A 25,455-nucleotide genomic window follows, 5' to 3' on the forward strand; every position below is an offset into this window, starting at 1 on the left:
GGTTTATTTGGTAGGTTGGGGTTTGGTTGTTTTTTTTCTTGTCTGTTTCACTGCGCTTTGAATGCACCAAATTCTGTTTTTTCCAGTGAACTAATGGAAGTAGCAATTTGAGGAGTCAGATTACAGGATCTTAGGGGTTGGAAGGGACCAAAAGAGACCAAGTCCAACCCCTCTGCCAGAGCAGGACAATCCTATCTAACACAGATCATACAGGAACACATCCAGACAGGCCTTGAAAGGCTCCAGAGAAGGAGACTCCACAACCTCTTTGGGGAGCCTGTTCCAGTGCTCTGGGACCCTTACAGTAAAGAAGTTCCCCCTTGTGTTGAGGTTTGCTGTAGTTTACACCCATTCCTCCCTGTCCTATCCCAGGGAGCAGTGAGCAGAGCCTGTCCCCCCATTCCTGACCAGCACTCAGATGTTTATAATAATTTATCAAATCCCCTCTCAGTCTTCTCTTCTCCAGACTAAGCAGCCCCAGGCCCCTCAGCCTCTCCTCACCAGCCATGCCCTCCAGTCCCCTCATCATCCTCATAGCTCTCCACTGGACCTTCTCCAGCAGATCCCTGTCCCTCTTAATATGGGGAGCCCAAAACTGAAGGCAGTATTGAAGATGAGGTCTCAGCAGGGCAGAGTAGAGGGGGAGGAGAACCTCCCTTGACCTGCTGCACACACTCTTCTTAATACACCCCAGGGTCCCATTGGCCTTGTTGGCCACAAGGGCACATTGCTGTGCCATGGTTGTTATCCTCCAGGACCCCCAGGTCCCTCTCCACGGGGCTGCTTTCCAGCAGATCACCTCCCAGCCTGTGCTGGTGGAGTTTGTTATTCCTCCCCAGATGCAAGACTCTGCACTTGTCCTTGTTGAACTTCATCTGGTTCTCTCTGCCCAGCTCTCAGCCTGTCCAGGTCTCTCTGGATGGCCACACAGCCTTCAGCTGCATCAGCCAAGCCTCTCAGCTTGGTGCCGGGAGCAAACTTGCTGAGCAGCCTCTGTCTGTCTGTGCCTTCATCAATGTCATTGATGAAGATGTTGAACAGGACTGCCCCCAGCACTGATCCCTGGGGACACCACTAATCACAGCTCTCCAGCTGGACCTGACACCATTGATCACCACCCTCTGAACTCTACCTTGCAACCAGTTCCTAACCCCCCTCACTGTCTGCTCTTCCATCCCACACTTCCTCAGCTTGCTCACTAAAATGTCATGGGAGACAGTGTCAAAGGCCTTGCTAAGGTCAAGGTAGACTACACCCACTGCTCTCCCTGAATCTGCCCATTCAGTTATGGCATTATAAAATGCTATCAGGTTAGTTAAGCACAACTTCCCCTTGGTAAATCCATGCTGACTACTCCTGATAACCTTCTCTTCCAAGTGCCTTGAGATGCCCTGCAGCAGGAGCTGCTCCATCATTTTTCCAGGGATGGAGGTGAGGCTGACTGGTATAGTTCCCTGGAACCTCTTTCTTGCCCTTTTTGAATCCTAGAGTGCCATTGGCTCTCTGCAGTCCTCAGGCACCTCTCCTGCCTGCCATGATTTGGCTGAGATGATGGAGAGTGGTAGAGCAATAATATCAGCCAGTTCTCTCAGCACCCTTGGGTGCATCTCATCAGGGCCCATGGACTTGTGAATGTTTAATCTGTGTAGCTGATCCCTAACCCAGTCTGCACTGACCATGGAGGAGCATTCCCTCCTCCAGGCCTTCTCTCCTTCATCCAAGGTCTGGAGTACATAGGGGAGTTAGTTCAGATTTACAAATCTGTTCAGTTCCAAAAGTTGCTCTAGAACAAGAACAGTTAAAACCAAACTAAATCCTTCCTGAAATTATTTTAGTGGGGCTTACTCAGCCAAAGGAGTAAGACAGCAAAGGCTGCTCTTTTTTTATCAAACATGAATAATTTCTTTTGAAGTTGGCTCTGAAAACTGCAGCTTTTCAATGTGCAACAGTACCAGCCTATTTCTCATTCAGCATGAGATTAACAGTATCTCACAATGTTTTGTAGCAAGTAGTGAATTAACTGCAGCAACTTGGTTTTCTTGGACTGTAATGTAGTTTGCCAGTATAAAGAAGAGATGCCAGATAGTTAGGAATGATTCAGAGTGGATCAAAGTGAGTTATCCTCACTCTTAGGTAAGATCATTCCAGGGCACAGCTAAGGCTCTACTGCATCCAGTTCTGGAGCCCCCATTACCAGAAGGATATGAATGTGCTGGAGTGTGTCCAGAGCAGGGCCACCAGGATGCTCAGAGGGCTGCAGCAGCTCTGCTGTGAGCACAGACTGAAAGAGTTGGGGCTGTGCAGTCAGGAGAAGAGGAGGCTCCCAGGTGACCTTCTTGTGGCCTTCCAGGATCTGAAGGGGGCTACAAAAAAGCCTGGGAGGGACTTTTTAGTCTCTCGGGGAGTGACAGGACTGGGCTGAATGGAGTGAAGCTGGAGATGGGTAGGTTCAGGCTGGACATGAGGAGGAAGTTGTTGAGCAGGAGAGTGGTGAGAGGCTGGAATGGGTTGCCCAGGGAGGTGGTTGAGGCCCCATGGCTGGAGGTGTTTGAGGCCAGGCTGGCTGAGGCTGTGTGCAGCCTGCTCTAGGGTAGGTTGTCCCTGTCCATGGCAGGGGGGTTGGAACTAGCTTTGGGAAAAGCATAGGCCTTGCACAAGGCAGGCACAAGCTAAGTGTGTGTACCTTGTTTAGTATGGGAGAAAAACATGCCTGGGCAAGCCAGTACATGTGTAAGCCTATTTCTGACCCATCAGGCCCACCATGACAAGTAGGAATTAGCAGTTTGTGCACTTGAACAGATTGGTTGAATGAAATGGGTGTAAGGATGTACATACCACACAAATTCCAGTAAATTTACCTCCATCTGGCATGGACTGTATGGCTGTAAGTGGCTGGAACACATCTGATTTGTTTTCAGCTGACTGGATTTAATTTCTTCTGATTGAAACCATCTCTGTGATATGAACCAAAGCAGTGTAAGTGGTGACAATTGACAGATTCACTCTAAACATGCTCCTTGGAATAAAACTAAACCAGCAGTGCAGATACAATATGGCAATGGCTGCCAGGAGACAGTACAGGTTAGTAGTTGACCTGCCGGAAAGCAGATCTGCAGAGAAGCACCTGGGAGTGCTGGTGGGCAGCAAGTGAACTGTGAGCCAGCAGAAGCCAAGAAGGCCAATGGAATCCTGGGGTACATTAGCAGATGTGTGGCCAGCAGGTTAAAGGAGGTTCTCCTTCTCCTCTGCTCTGCCCTGGTGAGTCCACATCTGAAGTACTGTGTCCAGATCTGGACCCCTCAGTTCAAGAAAGGGAACTACTGGAAAAAGTCCTTCAGAGAGCTACCAAAACCAGTTGGACTGTTAGGAGGAGATGCTGAGATCTGAGGACACTGAGCAGGGATCTTATAAATGCAGATATGTATCTAAAGGGCAGATGTTAAGAGGATGGGGCCAGACTCTTTTTTGTGATCCTAATAATAGCACAAGGACCAGTGGGCACAAACTGGAACACATCAGGTTCCATCTGAACATGACAGAACACTGCAACAGAGAGGCTGTGGAGTCTCCCTCTCTGGAAATATCAAAACTCACCCAGATAGGGGTCCTGGGCAACCTGAACTAGACAAAGGTGCTTTAGAAAGGAGGTTGGACTAGATGATCTTCAGAGCTCTTATCCAACCCCTACCATTCTCTGACTGATTTGAAACATGAGTGTTTTGTATTTCATTTTATCACTGGTGTTTCTTTTTGTAATGCATGCTGCATATTGTAACTCAGAAACTCCTTTCCTATCTGCATGGATTCCTAGAAACTCAAAACAAGCAAGATCAGTGTCATCTTCATAGATTAGAACTAGGGAAGCTTGATTTTTTTCAAGACAACATTGTCTTTTAATATGATATTAAATGTATGCAAGTATATCACAGTAGGGAATTTTATGTCAGGCTCCTTCTATGAATATAGTTTTTTAAGTGCCTTTCTGTTGATCACATTGAGTTTTAAGACACTAGGGCTTTGACTCAGGTGCTTGACTTATGTGCTTAAAGCCTTTAATGCCCTTGCCCATCATGAGAGTTCCTACAAATAGTGGTGATTTGTAGTTGGATCATAGTCTGAGATATGTGTGGAATAAACACAAACTAGGACAGAAGACAGAGGTTTGCGTCACTTTTCATGCTTATGTTAGGAAAAGAAAAAGAATTGAACAAATACCTGACTCCTGGTGGTTGCTGAGGTAGCTTCATTTCAGTTGTCTGTGTTATACTTGTTCTCAGAAACATGATTTTTGTGTCTGTTGTTCATTCATGTTTCAAGGACAGCAAAACTTGCATAAAAGACAGTCAGAGTTTTCTATCTTTACTGAACAAAGTAGGTTTAATTCCTATTTCACTTACCAAGATTTTGTAGTCATAGAATCAACCAGGTTGGAAGAGACCTCCAAGATCCAGTCCAACCTAGCACCCGGCCCTGCCCAATCAACCAGACCATGGCACTAAGTGCCTCATCCAGGCTTTGCTTGAGCACCTCCAGGCACAGTGACTCCATCACTTCCCTGGGCAGCCCATTCCAATGCCAATCACTCTCTCTGCCAACAACTTCCTCCTAACATCCAGCCTAGACCTCCCCTGGTACAACTTGAGACTGTGTCCCCTTGTTCTGTTGCTGGTTGCCTGGCAGAAGAGACCAACCCCACCTGGCTACAGCCTCCCTTCAAGGAGTTGTAGACAGCAATGAGGCCTGTCCTGAGCCTCCTCTTCTGCAGGCTGCACACCCCCAGCTCCCTCAGCCTCTCCTCACAGGGCTGTGCTCCAGGCCCCTCACCAGCCTTGCTGCCCTTCTCTGGACACAGCACTCAAGATGTGGCCTGAGCTGTGCTGAGTACAGGGGCAGAGTAACCTCCCTTGTCCTACTGGCCAACCTGTTCCTGATGCAGGCCAGGATGCCATTGGCTCTCCTGGCCACCTGGGCACACTGCTGGCTCATCTTCAGCTCCTATCTACAAGCACCCCAAGTCCCTTTCTTCCTGGCTGCTCTCCAGAGCATCACTCTAAGATGCTGTAACTTCCAATCAAATCTAAACTCTCACTGATAGCTTATCTTTTTCTTAATGAAATATTTGATGAGGGTAATAGGCATATAAGCAGCAATGGAATATTCACTGAAAAAAAAGCTGTGGAAAAAAAATGATGGGACACAGGTTCATGAGATAATTAAGCAAAACATAGGTCAGTGCTGTTATCCTGTCTGGTTTCTTGTGCACACTATGAGCCCAGGAGAGGTAGCAGATATAGGTGAGGCCGCAGAGTTTTCCAGAACCGTGTATCTCTTGGTGTTAAGGGGACTGCGTTTTGGGAGCACGGGTGACCGAAAAGAGCTAGTGCAATACATACATTGTCCAGCAGAGGGCGAGCTTAACATGAGAATACCTGCGCTAAACTCGCCGGGTTGCTGTGGCAGTGCCCAAGCCTTCTGTCGGGCGTAGCAGGTTTTCACCCCTTGGTAAACGTGCGGTAAAATAGGACTAGAGAGGATCACGCAGGTGGTGCTGTCTGTGTCTAGACCCTTGCTTTCAAGGAAACAGAACATAGACAGTGCACTTGCAGCCCGAAGGGCAAGCCGGAGCCTTGGCTGCGTCAGAAGTGTGGCCAGCAGGTCGAGGGAGGTGATTCTCCCCCTCTGCTCTGCTCAGCTGAGACCCCACCTGGAGTGCTGCAGCCAGGTCTGGAGCCTCCATTACAAGAGGGATGTGGAGATGCTGGAGTGTGTCCAGAGAAGGGCCAGGAGGATGCTCAGAGGCTGCAGCGGCTCTGCTGTGAGCACAAACTGAGAGTTGGGGCTGTGCAGTCAGGAGCAGAGGAGGCTCCCAGGTGACCTTCTTGTGGCCTTCCAGGATCGGAAGGGGGCCTACAAAAAAGCTGGGGAGGGACTTTATGGGCTCTCAGGCAGCGACAAGACCAGGAGGAATGGAGCGAAGCTGGAGATGGGTAGGTTCAGGCTGGACATGGGGAGGAAGTTGTTGAGCATGAGAGTGGTGAGAGGCTGGCATGGGTTGCCCAGGGGGGTGGTTGAGGCCCCATGGCTGGAGATGCTTCAGGCCAGGCTGAATGAGGCTGTTGGCAGCCTGCTCTAGGGTAGGGTGTCCCATCCCACGACAGGGGCGTTGGAACTAGCTTATCCTTGTGGTCCCTTCCAACCCAGACTGATTCTATGATTCTAGATGCCTGCCAACAATAAATCATTCCCCTACATGTAGACTTTCAGCTTCCACTGAATGTGTTATTCCATAAGAAAATGAATTATGTTGTTCAGGTTCTTTTCTTTATCCACGAAGTAGTTTAATAAAGCAAATTATACCTGAACCATCCTTGCCTCTTTTAACAGCTTGGGAAGAAAGCAAAGAGTCTACTTTTTCTATTTAGATTTGTGTAGCAAATACACATCTGTTTATATTTTTCTTAAGTCAGATGTCTCCACAGGAGATGGAAGTGGCAGTAGCTTGAATGAAAACCTGGAGCAGTCCTACAATACCAGTGATTCAGGTAGGTTTCTTTCCTGCTATTTAGTAATTGTAAAGTAAACTTGAGAGGACAGAGCAAGCCCTCTGTGAATGGGGTGGAACAGAAATTGCACCTCAGTCATTTAGCTGTAAAGAATATACTTTGTACTTCTGCATCAAGGGACATGACTCATCCATCACATTGTATTTTTTCCACACTATGCCACATGAAGTGTCTGGGCACAGAAACTGCTTTCTTCCGTGGACAGTCACACTCTTGTCAGTTGGTTAGGCTAATGGAATATAACAGTGCATACGTCTGTATAGCACTGCTCAGGCCACACCTTCAGTACTGTGTCCAGTTCTGAGCTCCTCAGTTCAAGAGAGATGTTGAGATACTGGAAGGTGTCCAGAGAAGGGCAACAAAGCTGGTGAGGGGCCTGGAGCACAGCCCTGTGAGGAGAGGCTGAGGGAGCTGGGGGTGTGCAACTTCGAGAAGAGGAGGCTTAGAGGTGACCTCATTGCTGTCTACAATACCTGAAGGGAGGCTGTAGCCAGGTGGGGGTTGGGCTTTTCTGCCAAGCAAGCAGCATCAGAACAAGGGGACACAGTCTCAAGTTGTGCCAGGGGAGGTCTAGGCTGGATGTTAGGAGGCATTTGTTGCCAGAGAAAATGATTGGCATTGGAATGGGCTGCCCAGGGAGGTGGTGGAGTTGCTGTCTCTGGAGGTGTTCAAGCAAAGCCTGAATGGGGCACTTGGTGCCATGGTCTGGTTGATTGGCTAGGGCTGGGTGCTAGGTTGGACTGGATGATCTTGGAGATCTCTTCCAACCTAGTTGATTCTATTCTATGAAACTGAGCCTTGAAGATTCCTGAAAAATCTCCCTTTAAACAAAGTGGGCATTCACTGTGTCCAGCAGATTAAAAAGCAGTTACATGAAGAATGCAGAATGGATGCATTTGTTATTCTACCCAGTGTTTATATGCAATGTGTTCTGTTTACATGTGGGCTTTAGAAACAACTAGTGAAAACATTTCAGAAAACATTTACACTTTCTAAAGTAAACTCAATGAGAGCAACCATGAGGAAATAAAGCACAAGAGATGCAGATGGACTTTGTGATATTTGTAGATTTTTTTTATTTGATTTTTTTTCAGTAAGTGGATGCTGTATTAACAGATGTTTGCATGCTGTCTTAATAGAATCATAGAATCAACCAGGTTGGAAGAGACCTCCAAGATCATCCAGGCCAACCTAGCACCCAGCCCTAGCCTATCAACCAGACCGTGGCACTAAGTGCCTCACCCAGGCTTTGCTTGAACACCTCTAGGGACGGTGACCCCACCACCTCCCTGGGCAGCCCATTGGATTGTGTGCATTTTCTGGGCAAAGATCATTTTACAGTTAAGAAATACTGTGGAATTGGAACAATAGAGGAATAATAATCATGTTTCTTTTAGGCAATAGCAGCCTTGGAGGTGTTTAAGGCCAGGCTGGATGGGGGTCTGGGCAGCCTGATCTTGGGTAGGATGTCCCTGCCCATGGCATGGGGTTTGGAACTAGATGATCCTTGTGGTCCCTTCCAATCCTGCCTGATTCTATATGAACCCTGTACAAAGGCAGACAAAAAGTTACACTCTGAATGATGAAAATACTACACTGGAATCATATGCTTGTATTAGCCTTTATCTAAATAGGGGCTGAGGAAGCTAGAAGAGAGCCTAAGTTAAATATTTTTTAGGGCTGGATAGTTAATTGAGGATGTTAAGGAACTGAAATTTAACCAAACAGATGGGTGATAAAGTGCAAGTTTCAATATGATTGAACTGTTAAATTCAGCCAACCAGAAAGCAAACAATGTGCATCCTCAAAAGAGTAGCAGAAGTCAGATAAGTAACAGCAGCTACTCTCTGGTGTGAATTTCCCTGTGTTCCAGGCAGCACTGCAATCGCACTAAAAGGCAAAACAAGCAAAAAACACTTAAGAATGACATATAGGTGTTTCCATCAGCAGTATTTCAGCAAGCTTCATTGCTTTTTGTTAGTTTAATTTTATTTAATGGAATCAGGGATACTAGAAAAAACACAGTTATTCTGTGTGTAATGTATCAGTGATAATAAAATCCTCATGATTCTTCATTTAATGAGCTCATTAGGAAATACAGTAAGACTTTCCCCCTCATTTTGAGTCGAGTAGAATGAATTTGTGCCTTTTTTTCACTGAGGATAGTTAATTTTAGGAAGGTGATTTAAACACAGAATCATAGAATAGAATCAGAATCAACCAGGTTGGAAGAGACCTCCAGGATCATCCAGTCCATCCTAGCACCCAGCCCTATCCAATCAACTAGACCATGGCACTAAGAGTTTATATCTGAAGAAAAAAGGTCCAGACTCTTTGGAATAGATTCATAGAATCATAGAAGCAACCAGTTTGGAAGAGACCTCCAAGATCATCCAGTCCAACCTAGCACCCAGCCCTATCAAATCAACTAGACCATGGCACTAAGTGTTTATGTCTGAAGAAAAAAGATCCAAACTCATTGAAATAGATTCAGAGAATCATAGAAGAAGAAGAATCATAGAAGCAACCAGTTTGGAAGAGACCTCCAAGATCATCCAGTCCAACCCAGTCCTTTGAATCAAATGGACCATGGCACTTGTATCAGTCCTGCAGGAATTAGACATACTATGTTGACACAACATTATAATTCATTTGCTACTATATAGATTTCAAGGAATTTCTTACACTTTCTGCACAATTTGTCCATAGAGTAAGCTTTTTACATTTGGATTTCTCATCACTCACTCACACTCAAAAAATTGTCCTGCAGATACTTTTAAGGTAGCTACAACTGCTAGGTTTCAAACCTACTAGGAACATGGAAATCAAGACAGGAAGGGAGGCAATGGAATTACATCAAATTCTGCTGATAATTATCTATATTTAAGTCAGAAATTATATATGTGTGAACTCAAGGGATTTGATATACTTTTCTTTAATGCCTGAAATAATGCACCAGCTGTTTTCCACATTTTAACTTGTGAATGTTGTTTTACCTGTGAGCCAGCAATCTGAGCTCTCTGCCATTGCCTTTTGTATGCTAGATGGAAGGTTTTGGCCTTTAGGTGGCAAGTGTGCATGGACTTTCTGTGAACGACTCAACTGCATTATGTATGAGTCAATCTGGAGGCAGCATTATCTGCAGTGACTAGATGTGATACTTTCTGCAGTTAGCTCTATCTTGTATGGGCAATTTAATTTTCTTATCTGTTTAATTTTTATTCTTTATAGCTCTGTTCATCATTTAAGTGGTCCATATCTCTCTTTCTATGCCTCCATCCTTTTTTTTATCCTCTGGGAAGCATTTAAAAAGGTAGCTCGCTTGCAACCAAATACTTTTCAGTGCTGCTGAACAAGAAAGTGACATAAGGTTGGCTAGATTATAAATACTGCATCTCTGAACACAAGCTTTGTTGCTTCCAGTGTTTCTCAACTGTGTCTTTTGAATGCATACATAATAATAGTCATGTCAACAATGATGGGTGAAGACATACAGTGGCTTATTCCACCTACCCTGGTTGGTGACTGGATGTGAGCAGCTCTTGTCCAGAGTTGCACAAGTCCACAGAGCAGCAATGCCTATGCTAATATGTCCTGGGTTTGTTTATTCAGAGGTTAGATCTGATATGAATGAATGTTTTTTCTCTCTGATACTTGTTCAATATTCTGATAAATATTCTGTGCCTCCTGTTTGATGCTTTATATTTCTTTGTATGCTTAGATGAAGATGATGTGGAGAACAGAACTTCACCTGAGCCAGATTTGGTCCTGAGAGATTACCAGATGGAAGTTGCAAAGCCAGCCCTCAATGGGGAGAATATTATAATATGTCTTCCTACAGGCAGTGGTAAAACCAGAGTGGCTGTTTACATTGCCAAAGATCACTTGGATAAGAAGAAAAGAGCATTAGAGCCTGGAAAAGTGATAGTGCTTGTTAACAAGGTATGTTGGGCCATTCTTTTAAGAGCAGTAGCTTCCAGACCTCACACTGTTTGTCTAGAACTTGTAAAATTGACGTAATTGTTAACATAACTGGGGCTTGGTCTCTTCTGCCAGGCAACCAGCAACAGAAGAAGGGGCCACAGTCTCAAGTAGTACCATAGGCTGGATGTTAGGAGGAAGTTGTTGCCAGAGAGAGTGATTGGCATTGGAATGGGCTGCCCAAGGAGGTGGTAGAGTCACTGTCCCTGGAGATGTTGAAGCAAAGCCTGGCTGAGGCACTTAGTGCCATGGTCTAGTTGATTAGCCAGGGCTGGGTGCTAGGTTGGCCTGGATGAGCTTGGAGGTCTCTTCCATCCTGCTTGCTTCTATGATCCTATAAACACATGTCTCATAATATAAACACATTTCTCATCTTCTCCAAATCTAGCTATGTTTAAAGTCATACAGCTCTATCTTCTCCACTGCATCTGGCAGGTGGGAGCACCATCCATGGTGCAAGCAGGAATGATTTTATTTTACCCTCAGTGCAAATGCAAATTTAGATGTGGCCTCATGACTACCTTACTGGAATAAAGTACTATTTCAGCTTAGAATTAACAGAATTCAAAGAATATTTTAAAATCTGCAATTAGAAACAAAGAGGTCCAGGAAGATTGGACTTACCTCAAGAAAAAACTCCTGAAGGCACAGGAGCAGCTGTGCCATTGTACCAGAAGATGAGCTGACAAGAGGCAGCCAGACTGGATGGGCAAGGAGCTGCTGCAGGAATGAAAGATGAAAAAGAGAGTGTATCACCTTTGGGAAAAGTGGAGGTATCCCAAGAAGAGTTCATGGATGTTGCTACATCTTGTAGGAAGACAATTAGATAGGCAAAAGCCCATTTAGAACTTAGGCTGGACACGGCTCTTAAGGACATTTGCCATTGGAATGGGCTGCCCAGGGAGGTGGTGGAGGCACCGTCCCTGGAAGTGTTCAAGCAAAGCACAGCTGAGGCACTTAGTGCCATGGTCTGGTTGATTGGCCAGGGCTGGGTGCTAGATTGGACTGGATGTGCTTGGAGGTCTCTTCCAACCTGGTTGATTCTATGATTCTATGGCTCAGTTCTTTGGAAACTTTTATTCAGGTGTCGTTGGTAGAACAGCACTTACAAACGGAGTTCAAGCCGTTCTTGAAGCGTTGGTATCACGTTACTGGGTTAAGTGGGGACACTCAGCTGAAAATCTCATTTCCTGAAGTTGTCAGAAGGCATGATGTCATCATCAGTACAGCACAGATCCTAGAGAACTCACTGAGAAATGCATCTGTAGAAGATGAAGACAGCGTCCGCTTAGCAGGCAAGTGTTTGATTCTGCCGTTTCTACACAAGGTTTAGAAGTGTGTCTCTCCTCTGGAAAACTGGAAGGTAACAGTGTGCCAGGGTCTAGTTAATGCTTTTTCAGATTGCTGGGTTTATAAATGCAAGCTCTGAGGAAAGACTGGACTGTAGTTAATGATAATGCATTTTTTTTCAAGCCATATTAGACTCTTAGAGTTCCTTTGTACTAAATATTCATAGAATCAACCAGGTTGGAAGAGACCTCCAAGATCATCCAGCCCAGCCTAGCACCCAGCCCCGGCCAATCAACCAGACCATGGCACTAAGTGCCTCATCCAGACATTTCTCGAACACCTACAGGGACAGCGACTCCACCACCTTCCTGGGCAGCCCATTCCAATGCCAATCACTCTCTCTGACAACTTCCTCCTAAGATCCAGCCTAGACCTCCCCTGGCACAGCTTGAGACTGTGTCCCCTTGTTCTGTTGCGGGTTGCCTGGCAGAAGACACCAACCCCAGCTGGCTACAACCTCCCTTCAGGTAGTTGTAGACAGCAATGAGGTCTGCCCTGAGCCTCCTCTTCTGCAGGCTGCACACCCCCAGCTCCCTCAGCCTCTCCTCACAGGGTTTGTGTATGATGGAATTTGAAGGTGTCATGTAGAGAGAGGGATTGGCATTGGAATGGGCTGCCCAGGGAGGTGGTGTAAGTCACCGTCCCTGGAGGTGTTCAAGCAGAGCCTGGATGAGGCACTTAGTGCCATGGTCTAGATGACTGGATAGGGCTGGGTGCTAGGTTGGCCTGGATGAGCTTGGAGGTCTCTTCCAACCTGTCTGATTCTATGATTCTGTGACTCAAATCTATACAGCTACCATCCACAGCTTCCTCCAGCATTACAACGCTGCAGATATTTTAGGGCTTAAACAAACTGACCGGTTCTCTTCCAGTGTCCTTACCTGCAAGAGGAAGATTCAGTCACACAGATTTTACATTTGCAAGAAAAGTAATGCTTTTTTTTTTCCTTTTAATTCCAGATTTTTCACTCATCATTATTGATGAATGTCATCACACTCAAAAGGAAGGTGTCTACAACAACATAATGCGGCGTTACTTGAAAGAAAAGATCAAGAACAAGAAGCGAGCAAAAGAAAACAAACCACTGATCCCACAGCCTCAGATTCTGGGACTTACAGCTTCACCTGGTGTAGGAGGTGCAAAATCTCACTCAAAAGCTGAAGAGCATATTCTCAAAGTAAGTAGCCCTCATACTTGCAAACCACCAAAGTATATAGTCTTGTTCAAGTAAAACTTCTAAGTGTCAATGTTAGGTTCCAGATACCTATTTTGTGTTATATTTGAGGCTGTGGCCAGCCTGATCTAGGGTAAGGTGTCCCTGCCCATAGCAGGGGGGTTGGAACTAGATGATCCTTGTGGTCCCTTCCAACCCTGACTGATTCTATGATTCATAGAATCAACCAGGTTGGAAGAGACCTCCACGATCATCCAATCCAACCTATCACCCAGTCCTATTCAGTCATCTAGACCACAGAATCATAGAATCAACCAGGTTGGAAGAGATCTCCAAGATCATCCAGTCCAGCTTATCACCCAGCCCTATCCAGTCAACTAGACCATGGCACAGAAAAAGTTCAGTTCACAGCCTCTTAGCAGCTTAACCAACTACAAATGAGTGGAAATCAGTGCACAGATAAAGGATACTTTACAGGGAAGTAGGGTTTATTGAAAAGGGGAGTAAAAAACTGCCTCACTTGAAAACTCTCAAGATCAGAGGGAAGAAATCTGCAAAATAGTGATGGTGTGTAGACAATGTTATCTTTCCATTGATAGTTTGCAATTTACTGTGCATTCCTAAATGTTGTATTTCTAGAGTGACTAAAAGCTGTGTGGGTCCAAGAAAGTGTTCAGGGGAAAAGTTGAATCCTTAATCCCTTGTCAGATACATGTGCCATGCAGATGTTTTTCTTTACATCAGTTAAGATTCCTCATTGAGAAGGGAGCATTGCATAGTTGTATAAACACCTGACTGGAGAGAATTAGTTAAGTTCTTTAAGTAAAGAAACAATTTTGCTTAAAACTCAATGGATTTACATTAGTAATACAAAAGATAAATTTAGCCAGGTACTGCAGGCTCAGGGCAGACCTCATTGCTGTCTACAACTACCTGAAGGGAGGCTGTAGCCAGGTGGGGTTGGTCTCTTCTCCCAGGCAACCAGCAACAGAACAAGGGGACACTGTCTCAAGTTGTGCCATAGACTGGATGTTAGGAGGAAGTCGTTGGCAGCGAGAGTGAGTGGCATTGGAATGGGCTGCCCAGGGAGGTGGTGGAGTCACCATCCCTGGAGGTGTTCAAGAGAAGACTGGATGAGGCACTTAGTACCATTGTCTGGTTGACTGGCTAGGGCTAGGTGGTAGGTTGGGACTGGATGATCTTGGAGGTCTCTTCCAATCTGGCTGATTCTATGATATGATTCCAGTGAAAACTCCCAAAAAGCAAAATGCACAAGAACAGAATGTAATATTAAATAGATGAGGCCCACAGGAAGCTCTTATGCTGTATTAGAGAGAATTGCAAAATAGTTTGAGGCAAAAACATTCTGGTAGTTGAAAAAGCAGAGAATTTATTTTCATAAGCTCTTAAATCTTACAATAGGTTCATGGCATTTTGTATCTAAAGAGACATAATCTGAATTTACAAGCTCAGCAGGTAACTAGTGCAGAAGACATTAAAGAAATGCCTGCCAGACTTCCTTTGCTGTTTTCTCTGTACCTTAAAAAAAAAAAAAGTTAAGGTTTCTCCTTAGGACTTCAAATTTACTGACAGAAATATGGATATTTTCTTCTTGGAAGAGATCAAAAGCAAAGTCCAATTCAGTTGTGCAGACAACATAGAAATTTCCTCTGTCTTCTTGTTCCAAGAAATCATAGAATCAGTCTGGGCTGGAAGGGACCACAAGGATCATCTAGTTCCAGTCCCCTGCCATGGGATGGGACGCCCTACCCTAGAGCAGTCTGGCCACAGCCTCATCGAGCCTGGCCTTAAACACCTTCAGCTATGGGGCCTCAACCACCTCCATTCCAGCCTCTCAGCACTCTCATACTGAACAATTTCCTCCTCACAGCCACTCTGACTCTCCCCACCTCCAGCTTTGCTCCATTCCCCCGAGTCGTGTTGCTCCCTGGTAGCCTAAAAAGTCCCTCCCCAGCTTTTTTGTAGCCCACTTCAGATAGTGGGAAGCCACAAGAAGGTCACCTGGGAGCCTCCTCTTCTCCAGCCTCAACAGCCCCAACTCTTTCAGTCTGCCCTCATAGCAGAGCTGCTGCAGCCCTCTGAGCATCCCAGTGGCCCTTCACTGGACACACTCCAGCATCTCCACATCCCTCTTGTAATGGGGGCTCCAGAATTGGCTTCAGCACTCCAGGGAGGGTCTCATCTGAGCAGAGTAGAGGTGGAGAATCACCTCCCTGGCCCTGCTGGCCACACTTCTGATGCAGCCCAGGCTCTGCTTGGAAAGAGAATTTCAAATTATTTTCTGCTGTCATAACAAGGTCTTACTTTTTGTAGCTACTCCCTAAAATGTCTTTCCTTTTTTTCTTTTGTCCTGTTTCAGCATTCTTTTGGTGTATTTTTTTTCTGTTAAAAAATCTGCTCTTCCAAAGTATCAATGGTATATTCATCTTTTCAAATTACCTCATCTACAAGGTTCTTCCTGTGTGCAAAGATCACATCTTGCTTAAAACAACCTGTTCAGCTCACCTGAAATGTTTTTGAAAGCCTCAGTCTTTCTTATACTGATAGCATCTGTCTCCAATTTTTGTAGGAAGAAAATAAAGTCATGAAACCAAATATCTAAATAGGAAGCTTTGCATGTGGAGTAACTCATTAAATGTTAAAAAAAAATGAAATATGCTTTCTCCTAGATCTGTGCCAATCTTGATGCCTCTAGAATCATGACTGTTGAAGAGCATGCCTCCCAGCTGCAGAATCAGGTGAAAGAACCCTATAAAAAAATTGTGATTGCAGATGATAAAAGAAAGGTATGTTGGGGTTTTTTTTTCCAAACAAATTAGTATTAAAGTTTTATTGCCCTTTAAAAGTGTGCTGTATGGTTTCCAACATTTTTGGCTCATGCCCTTTATCTGTAGAGTCATAGAATCAGTCAGGGTTGGAAGGGACCACAAGAATTAGCCAGTTCCAATCCCCTGCCATGCCTAGGGACACCCTATCCTAGAGCAGGCTGCACACAGCTTGATTCAGCCTGGCCTTAAACGCCTCCAGCCATGGGGCCTCAACCCCCTCCCTAGGCAACCCATTCCAGCCTCTCACCACTCTCCTACTCAACAGCTTCCTCCTCGCAGCCACTCTGACTCTCTCGACCTCCAGCTTTGCTCCATTCCCCCGAGTCCTCTTGCTCCCTGGTAGCCTAAAAAGTCCCTCCCCAGCCTTTTTGTAGCCCCCTTCAGATCCTGGAAGGCCACTAGAAGGTCACCTGGGAGCCTCCTCTTCTCCAGACTGCACAGCCCCAACTCCTTCGGTCTGTGCTCACAGCAGAGCTGCTGCAGCCCTCTGAGCATCCTCGTGGCCCTGCTCTGGACACACTCCAGCATCTCCACATCCCTCTTGTAATGGAGGCTCCAGACCTGGCTGCAGCACTCCAGGTGGGGTCTCAGCTGAGCAGAGTAGAGGGGGAGAATCACCTCCCTCGACCTGCTGGCCACACTTCTCCTGATGCAGCCCAGTGTCTGCCATAGATTTATTGAGATCCACAGTGCTATGTTTTATGTATATGTCTGCTTCTTTCCTTAATACATATGTCTTTATCTGCTACTTTCCTCTATATTGAAAAGTAAAGTGAATAGAACTAAATATTTGCTTAGGTGAGTTCAATTTTTGAAGTATGTGGTCAAAAAAATTCTGGAACATAGTGGAAATGTTGGTATTGCAGTGACTTCAGATTCACTGCAAAAATGTTATTCCACAGTGTTGGTTTTGCACTCTTCTGAACTATTTCTTTCTATAACTCTAAATGCACTTAGCAACCTTATCTGGTTTTTAATTTATAGTTTTAATGCCTTATGTCTATAGATTTATTGAGATTCATAGTGCTTTGTTGTATGTATATATCTGCTACTTTCCTTAATATAAATGTATTTATCTCCTGCTTTCCTCTGTATTGAAAAGTAAAGAGACCTAAATATTTACTTGTATTGGAAAGTAGAGAGATCTAAATATTTACTTAGCTGAGTTCTATTCTTAAAGTATCTGACCAAAAACCTCTGGATCATAGTGGAAATATTTGTATTGCAGTGACTTCAGATTCACTACAAAAATGTTATTTCACGGTGTTGGTTTTGCACTCTTCTGAACTATCATTGCTGTCTACAACTACCTGAAGGGAGGCTGTAGCCCGGTGGGAGTTAGTCTCTTCTTCCAGGCAACCAGCAACAGAACAAGGGGACACTGTCTCAAGTTGTGCCGGGGGAAGTATAGGCTGGATGTTAGGAAGATGTTCTTCACTGAGAGAGTGATTTCCTATTGGAATGGGCTGTCCAGGGAGGTGGTGGAGTCACCATCCCTGGAGGTGTTGAAGCAAAGCCTGGATGAGGCACTTAGTGCCATGGTCTAGATGACTGGACAGGGCAGGGTGCTAGGTTGGACTGGATGAGCTTGGAGGTCTCTTCCAACCTGGTTGATTCTATTCTATTTCTTTCCATAACTCTAAATGCACTTAGCAACTTTACTTGATTTTTAATTTATGGTTTTAACATTTCAAACAGTTTCTCAGTCTGATTCTATCCACATTTATTGTTGAAAGATGCTTACTTTGGTAACTGATTTGTTTCTAGGATCCATTTAGAGAGAGAATTACTGAGATCATGACAGACATTCAAAACTATTGCCAGCTCCATCCAAAATCTGAGTTTGGAACTCAACCTTATGAACAGTGGGTGATAAGAGAAGAGAGAAGAGGTAACTGCATAGCAAAAACATCTCAGCTTTAGATTTCATTGGGTCACTCTGTTCACAAATGTGGGTTTGTATTTTGTGTTCACTTCCAGCTGCTAAAGAAAAGAAACGCAAGGAACGGGTCTGTGCAGAACACCTGAAGAAATACAATGATGCTCTCCAGATAAATGACACCATCCGAATGATAGATGCATACAATCACCTCTGTAACTTTTATAAGGAGGAGAAAAGTAAAAAGATGGTAAGGACCAGTAATGATGATGATGAAGAACCAGGAGTAACAAAACAGGATGAAACAGATGAATTTCTAATAGGTTTATTTGATGGTAAGTTTGAAATACTATGATACTAAATATTTGAATTGCATAGGTGATGTACTGTCATCATTTGCATTATATCCTAGAGATTGCCATGTTGTTTATTATGACAGTGTCTAGATGTCATAGTTCATACTTTAAAACACCTTCATCATGGAATTGTGTCCCAGCATGTAGTAGCTCTTCTGCAGTTTTGGCCAAAAGGAGCTTTGATTTGGTTTATAGTAGGTAAAAGCAGTTCCCTGCTTTTCTCCAGCTCTTCTGCAGTTTTGGCCAAAAGGCACTTTGGTTTGGTTTATAGTAGGTAAAAGCAGTTCCCTGCTTTTCTCCAGTGAGGAGTCCACCAAGATAGATATGTAGAATTCCTGAAGGGGAAAAAGTTGAGAAAATGAAATGGAAAAGAAACTAAATTACAGATTTTGGCCAAAGGGCACTTCGGTTTGGTTTATAGTAGTTGCCTGCTTTTCTCCTGCGCTTCTGCAGTTTTGGCCAAAAGGCACTTTGGTTTGGTTTATAGTAGCTCCCTGCTTTTCTCCAGTGAGGAGTCCACCAAGACAGATATGTAGAATATGTATTCCAATAGACACTCCTGAAGGGAAAAAAGATGAGAAAATGAAATGTAAAAGAAACTAAGTTACCGGTTTGTTTTACAGTAGTTCATAGAATTAACCAGGTTGGAAAAGACCTCCAAGATCATCCAGGCCAACCTAGCACCCAGCCCTATCCAGTCATCTAGACCATGGCACTAAGTGCCCCATCCAGGCTTTTCTTCAACACCTCCAGGGAGGGCAACTCCACCACCTCCCTGGGCAGCCCATTCCAATGCCAATCACTCTCTGGCAACAACTTCCTCCTAACATCCAGCCTAGACGTCCCCTGGCACAACTTGAGACTGTGTCCCCTTCTTCTGTTGCTGGTTGTCCCTGCTTTTGTCCAGTGAGGAGTCCATCAGGATAGATATGTAGAATATGTATTCCAGTAGACACTCCTCAAGGGAAAAAAGTTGAGAAAATGAAATGCAAAAGAAACTAAATTGCAGGTTTTTAACCCTTTCTACCAAAGTTTGTTTGTCTGTATGTCAGGAGATGGGAGTCATGACCCTGAGGAAGTTTCAGGTAAAGCAGCTAGTGAGAGAATTAAACAGAGGATGGAGTGGCATAGACCATTTTTAATAGATCATTCACCTTGCAACAAGGATTCGTTTAGTTCTTGACATGCTAATATCTTTTTGCCTCTTTTTTCCCCCCACTACTGCCTTTACTGCCTGTTCTCCCAGGCAAGCAGCAACAGAACAAGGGGGACAGTCTCGAGTTGTGCCAGGGCAGGTCTAGGCTGGATGTTAGGAGGAAGTTGTTGGCAGAAGAGTGATTGGCATTGGAATGGGCTGCCCAGAGAGGTGGTGGAGTCACTGTCCCTGGAAGTGTTGAAGCAAAGCCTGGATGAGGCACTTAGTGCCATGGTCTAATTGATTGGATGGAGCTGGGTGCCAGATTGGCCTGGATGATGTTGGAGGTCTCTTCCAACCTGGTTGATTCTCTGATTTTATAATGAAGAAAAGGTAGACAAGTTTGCTTCCTTTGCCTGTGATTTCTGGGCAGCAACCAAAAAAGTAGATTTTACTGCAGCATGTATCCAACTTTCTGTATCCTGGGAACTACAGATTTAGAATAGCATTGCTCAGAAAGTCAGGAAATGTTAACAAATCTTTCAGAGAAACAAATTATCTCTTTTTCAGCTGGTACTCATTTTTTATCTGCACTGACTGCTGTGCATAATAACTGTTCTTCTTGTAAGACTTTCCATTTTAAAACTGTTTGGAAATACTATAAGCCATGATTTAAGCTCTTTAGTACAGTTCACTTAGCTCTGTACTGCTTTGGAATCTAGGCAGAAAGTGTTTTTGCTGTTGATTATTCTTAACATGAAAAGTGGAGGTTAAAAAGCTAAAGGTGTTTTTTTTTTATAAATTAGTGTGTTTTTAATGAATGTAAACTCACTTGAAAAGTAATTGATATGCAACAGCTCATCAAACTGGATGTGAATTATCCATGTTGGGAGATCTATATAGAAAATTCCTCTTTGCTTTGGTATTTTTTTTCCCTCCCCTAGAGTTGTTAGTTACTTCTTTCTTGATTTACATCTGTTATTTTTAAAGCAAAAAAGAAAGAGCTGAAAGACTTGGCTAGAAATCCAGCCTATGAAAATCAGAAGCTAATCCAGCTGCGAAACACTCTAATGGAGGAGTTCGCAAAGACTCGGGAACCCAGAGGAATTATTTTCACAAAGACTCGACAAAGTGCCATTGCTCTGTTCCAGTGGATTGAGGATAACCCCAAATTTGAAGAAGTGGGAATTAAGGCCCATTACATCATTGGTGCTGGACATAACAGTGAAACTAAACATATGACTCAGGTACAGAACTATGCACTACAAATCTTCTACATGGTTTGAGAAAACAGCTTGGTTTAGTGTTAGAACAATGGACTGAAGTTCAGAGCTCAAATTCAGACCTTCCAGCAACTTAAGTGGCACTGGTTAGGCCAGTACTTGAGTGTTGTGTCCAGTTCTGGGCTCCTCAATTCAAAAGAGATGTTGAGGTACTGGAAGGTGTCCAGAGAATGGCATGAAGCTGGTGAGGGGCCTGGAACACAGCCCTGTGAGGAGAGGCTAAGGAAGCTGGGGGTGTGCAGCCTGGAAAAGAGGAGGCTCAGGGGTGACCTCATTGCTGTCTACAACTACCTGAAGGGAGGCTGTAGCCAGGTGGGGTTGGGCTCTTCTGCCAGGCAACCAGAAACAGAACAAGGGGACAGAGTCTCAAGTTGTGCCAGGGGAGGTCTAGGCTGGATGTTAGAAGGAATTTGTTGCCAGAGAGTGATTGACAGGAATGGGCTGCCCAGGGAGGTGGTGGAGTTGCTGTCCCTGGAGGTGTTGAAGCAAAGCCTGGATGAGGCACTTAGTGCCATGGTCTGGTTGATTGGCTTGGTCTGAGTGCTAGGTTGGCCTGGATGATCTTAGATTTCTCTCCCAACCTGGCTGATTGTGTGATTCTATTATCTTCTTTGTGATCACAAAAGAGGTTTAAATGTAGTTGCTTGGATCCGCTTGGTGTTTGGCACTCTGCTCTGAAATGATTGGACCGTAATTCCTTAAACCTCTCAGTCGGGGGAAACTGATGATAGAATCTAGTACTGAAAATTAAACATCCTGTTCTGTTGTGTTGGTTTGGCTTTTTTATTTCCTAGAATGCACAAAAGGAGGTTACTGATAAATTCCGAGGTGGAAATGTAAATTTACTCATTGCTACCACTGTAGCTGAGGAAGGCTTAGACATCAAAGAGTGTAACATTGTTATTCGCTACGGCCTCGTCACCAATGAGATTGCTATGATGCAGGTATGTTTACTACACACATCACTTAACTTTTTAAGGTGATTTCAGTTTGGAATACACAAATGGTGAATCAAATACCTGGGATTTGGAGATAATCTTGATAGGCTTGCCTGCTAATAGAGAAAACATTCTTGCCTCAGTTGGCATGCAGTATAGAGTGTGCCTCCACGTGTAATGATGTAACATCCATTTAAAGCTCTGCATAAACATTAAGCTCTTTTAATAGAAAAAAAGGATGAGAACATGATCAGCAGAGTGGTTCATCTTAAGATGTTTGTGCCACAAAGAGCTAAAAAGGATAGCTACATGTCAAAATACCAGTCTGCTCATGTCCTCACTTTGTTTTGTGAACACAAATATTTATCTAAGTACTTAAGCTGACATTTATATTTTGGTGACAGAATACAGTTTCTGGTTTGCAAAATATTCTGCTAGTCACAAATCTCCTGAGTACTCTTTGCACAGGTACCTGATGATAATGCAGAAGTAGTATATGTTATTCACTGGTTCTTTCTCTGAGTCAAGTGGGGGAAAAATGCTCTGTGGGGATGCTACGTACAGAGCAGTGCATGTCTTCTATTACAAAACTAGGGAAAAGTGTGCAATGTTATAGGCAGCACTGTGCTGGTTTTACATAGATATATTTATGTTGCATTCCTTGTAAACTGTAGGCTCGTGGTCGAGCTCGAGCTGCTGAGAGCACCTATGCGCTTGTAGCTTCCATTGGCTCTGGAGCTGTGGAACGTGAGGTTGTTAACAATTTCCGTGAGGAAATGATGTACAAGGCCATTCAACGGGTCCAGAAGATGCCACAAGAAGAGTATTTAGCTAAGGTATTCACTTTCCCTTTAAGGAGGACTAATATCTATTACAAGAAATACTTTCAAATCTACTTAAGGAAGGAAAACTAAAAATACTATTAGTTACTACATGTGGTCTCACACAGTACCCAAATATGTGGAGAGGTTACTCTTGGTGATATGGTAGCTGTTGGAGGCTTTGGAGTCCCCAGGAGTCCCTATGACTCTAGCAGGAAGCTGGGGTTTAGCATGGTTCCTGACCTGGTCTTGATTCCATCCATTGCAGATGGTGTGCAGGCAGACACAGTGTCTTGCTGGTGGCTAATTCTTGCCCACAGTGTAGAGGCGCTTAATGCCTTCTCCTGGTAAACTGTGGCACAGCAGCTTCCAGGTGGACAAGCTTGGGCATCAAAGCAAAGCTGGTCTGCAGCATGGCAAGGCAGAGCATGATAGCAGAGAGCACAGCAAAAGCACCTTGCTTGCAGCTTAACTCATGTCTTCTATCAACTCCCTGAGTGTAACATGGCTCATTTGGCCACAGAGATTCACCAATCAGAATGGCACTTTGCCAAAACTGACCATATTAGATGAGACCAGAGCTTGCTTTACACATATTTGGGAAGATGCAGGCCATGCATGAAGTGTGTTGTATGCACTTTGTTTACCACCAAAGCAGACTGGGTGTCTCCAAGCCTTTTGTGTTCTCTTCCCATTGCTCCCTCCTTCAGCAGAGGGGGAAGGGGATCATGGGACCATGCCTGGGCAAGCCAGGACATATATTAGGCCTATATTGGCCTTCCACAACATACTGTCATTCCACCAGAATATTATTGCTCTTTTTCTAGATTGAGAATTTCCAGTTGCAAAGTATACTGGAAAACAAGATGAAGGCAAAGAGAAATCAGCACAAGACATACAAGAAAAAGTCTTCATTAATAAAATTCCTGTGCAAAAATTGCCACAAGCTGGTATGTTCTGGAGAAGATATTCAAGTTATTGAAAACATGCATCATGTCAGTGTGAAAAAAGATTTCCAGTAAGTGTTTATGAACTACTTTATCTCTTTCAGGCAGAAACAGATTTTCTTTTCAGCACGGCTGTAGAAGACCTGTAACCCTCTAGGCCCTGCAAGGGGTAAAAAATAGATCTATTATTCCAATATTGTCAAGTTGTAGGCTTTAAGGAGTTTACAGCTAATGAGTCTGAAGGAAGCATTGGTTCCTACCTCTGATTTCAAGGAGACCAAACTTCAAAACTTTGGGAAATGATACGACTTCTGTGGTGACAGTAAGTAGGTCACCCTATATCATACAGAATCATAGAATCAACCAGGTTGGAAGAGACCTCCAAGATCATCCAGTCCAATCTAACACCCAGCCCTATCCAGTCAACTAGACCATGGCACTAAGTGCCTCATCCAGTCTTTTCTTGAACACCTCCAAGGATGGGGACTCCACCACCTCCCTGGGCAGCCCATTCCAATGCCCAATCACTCTCTCTGTGAAGAACTTCCTCCTAACATCCAGCCTATACATGGGAGCTGTGTTGGTATTCAGAGATGAATACCAATTAACCACATGCTTATACTGGTAACAGACCCAGGATAAAAGTTTGACTGTGATCAGTGCTTCAGACATACTGGCCATGAGCAGTGTGTTGACCGTTGTGTATTTAGAGGAGGTTCATTCTGGCAACACATTCTTTTCAGTCTCCCAGTGTTCTTATTCCTTCTTGGCTCCATTTCAAGTGATGCCATCTAGTTTGGTAAACATTTATAGAATCATAGAATCATTCAGGTTGGAAGAGACCTCTAAGGTCATCCAGTCCCTCTGCAGGGCTCTCCTACCTCCCAACAGCTCCACACCTGCTCATAGCTTGGTGTCATCTGCAAAGTTACTGATGCTGGACTCAATCCCCTTGTCCAGATCATCAATAAAGATATCGAACAGGACTGTGCCCAGCACTGATCTTTGGGGAACACCACTAGTGACAGCTGCCAGCTGGATGTGGCACTATTCACCACCACTCTCTGAGCCCAGCCCTCCAGCCAGTTCCTGACCCATATCAGAGTGAATCTGTCCAAGCCACAATCTGCCAGCTTTGCCAGGAGCTTGTTATGGCATGTTGTTATGTTAAACTGCTTAACTTTTCAGTGTCGTGATGGCAGGAGATACTTTCTCTTCCCACTTGCAGTGGAAAATAAGATTCCATGAGGATGTTTTAATTCAATCTTGTTTGCTTACTGCAGTAAAGTTGTGATGGGTATTGCACCTTACAGATCAGCCATGCTTTGATACTTGTATAATGTCCTTCCAAATTACTGCCCTCCAAAGCTCTCATTTCTTTCAGAGAAATGACTGGTAAAGGCATGTGGAAGACTTAAGAGAAATTGGCTGAAGTATGACAAATATGTTGAAAAAAATAAAATTAAGCTGCTGCCCTAAACATTGAACAGCTCTATCTTGACAAGACAGCTTCACAGTAACTGTTTTCAGTCAGACTACAAGGTAATAACTTTTGTAGTCCATCTTCCCAGGCTGATCGAGATCAGCTACTCCCTAAACTGCGTGATGTAAGAATGTATATGTACACTGCAGCTCTCAGTAGTCGGAACCAAATGATTCTGTTAAGGGATAAAGTTGGACTGCAGGGAATAAAATGAAAACCTCTGACTTTCACATATCTCTTCTTTGACAGCTCCATGGCACCTGAAAACAAACAAGCTACGCCCTGTTACAACAGAGTGCCTGCTGCTCCTACTTTTAAGTTGTGTGCGAGCTCTCATAACTCCTGAAACACTCCAAGTTGTGGAGTACACTTGTATTTTGCCATTACTTAGGAGCATGAAATACAACCTTGTCTTTTCTCCAACTCCTGAATATGCACAATAGTAGAGAGTTTATAACCTTTTAGGTCTCTTACCTAACTTCCAGCAATTTCAGGTGCTGTGTATTTAGGTCTGTACGTAACATTGACTGCCCAGTTTACTCTGATGCATATTCTCTGCATGTTTTTCAGAAGTCTTTACCATGCAAGAGAAAACAGGACACAGCAAGATAAGCATGCTGATGAGCTGACAAATAGGGAGATTATCTGTAAAGACTGTGGACAGGTGAGGAAGAGCTTATTTTATACATCTATGTT

The 25,455-nt window shown here is 44.2% G+C and overlaps 1 protein-coding gene across 2 annotated transcripts in view; it reads left to right on the forward strand.

Annotated features, from left to right (window-relative positions):
• Positions 1 to 25,455, forward strand: part of IFIH1 (interferon induced with helicase C domain 1) — a 35,957-nt gene that overhangs the window by 9,678 nt on the left and 824 nt on the right. Inside the window, exons 4-15 of one of the 2 annotated variants that reach the window (XM_064164090.1) lie at positions 6,468 to 6,542; positions 10,285 to 10,505; positions 11,629 to 11,839; positions 12,854 to 13,071; positions 15,759 to 15,875; positions 17,685 to 17,808; positions 17,898 to 18,131; positions 20,278 to 20,534; positions 21,365 to 21,514; positions 22,183 to 22,344; positions 23,157 to 23,347; positions 25,330 to 25,423. In XM_064164090.1, the coding sequence (XP_064020160.1) occupies positions 6,468 to 6,542; positions 10,285 to 10,505; positions 11,629 to 11,839; positions 12,854 to 13,071; positions 15,759 to 15,875; positions 17,685 to 17,808; positions 17,898 to 18,131; positions 20,278 to 20,534; positions 21,365 to 21,514; positions 22,183 to 22,344; positions 23,157 to 23,347; positions 25,330 to 25,423 (2,054 nt within the window). The remainder of the gene's footprint in view (positions 1 to 6,467; positions 6,543 to 10,284; positions 10,506 to 11,628; positions 11,840 to 12,853; positions 13,072 to 15,758; positions 15,876 to 17,684; positions 17,809 to 17,897; positions 18,132 to 20,277; positions 20,535 to 21,364; positions 21,515 to 22,182; positions 22,345 to 23,156; positions 23,348 to 25,329; positions 25,424 to 25,455) is intronic. The other variant, XM_064164087.1, reaches the window with a different exon arrangement.

This window comes from Pogoniulus pusillus, chromosome 2 (assembly GCF_015220805.1).
Source record: "Pogoniulus pusillus isolate bPogPus1 chromosome 2, bPogPus1.pri, whole genome shotgun sequence".
Classification (NCBI taxonomy): Eukaryota; Metazoa; Chordata; class Aves; order Piciformes; family Lybiidae; genus Pogoniulus; species Pogoniulus pusillus.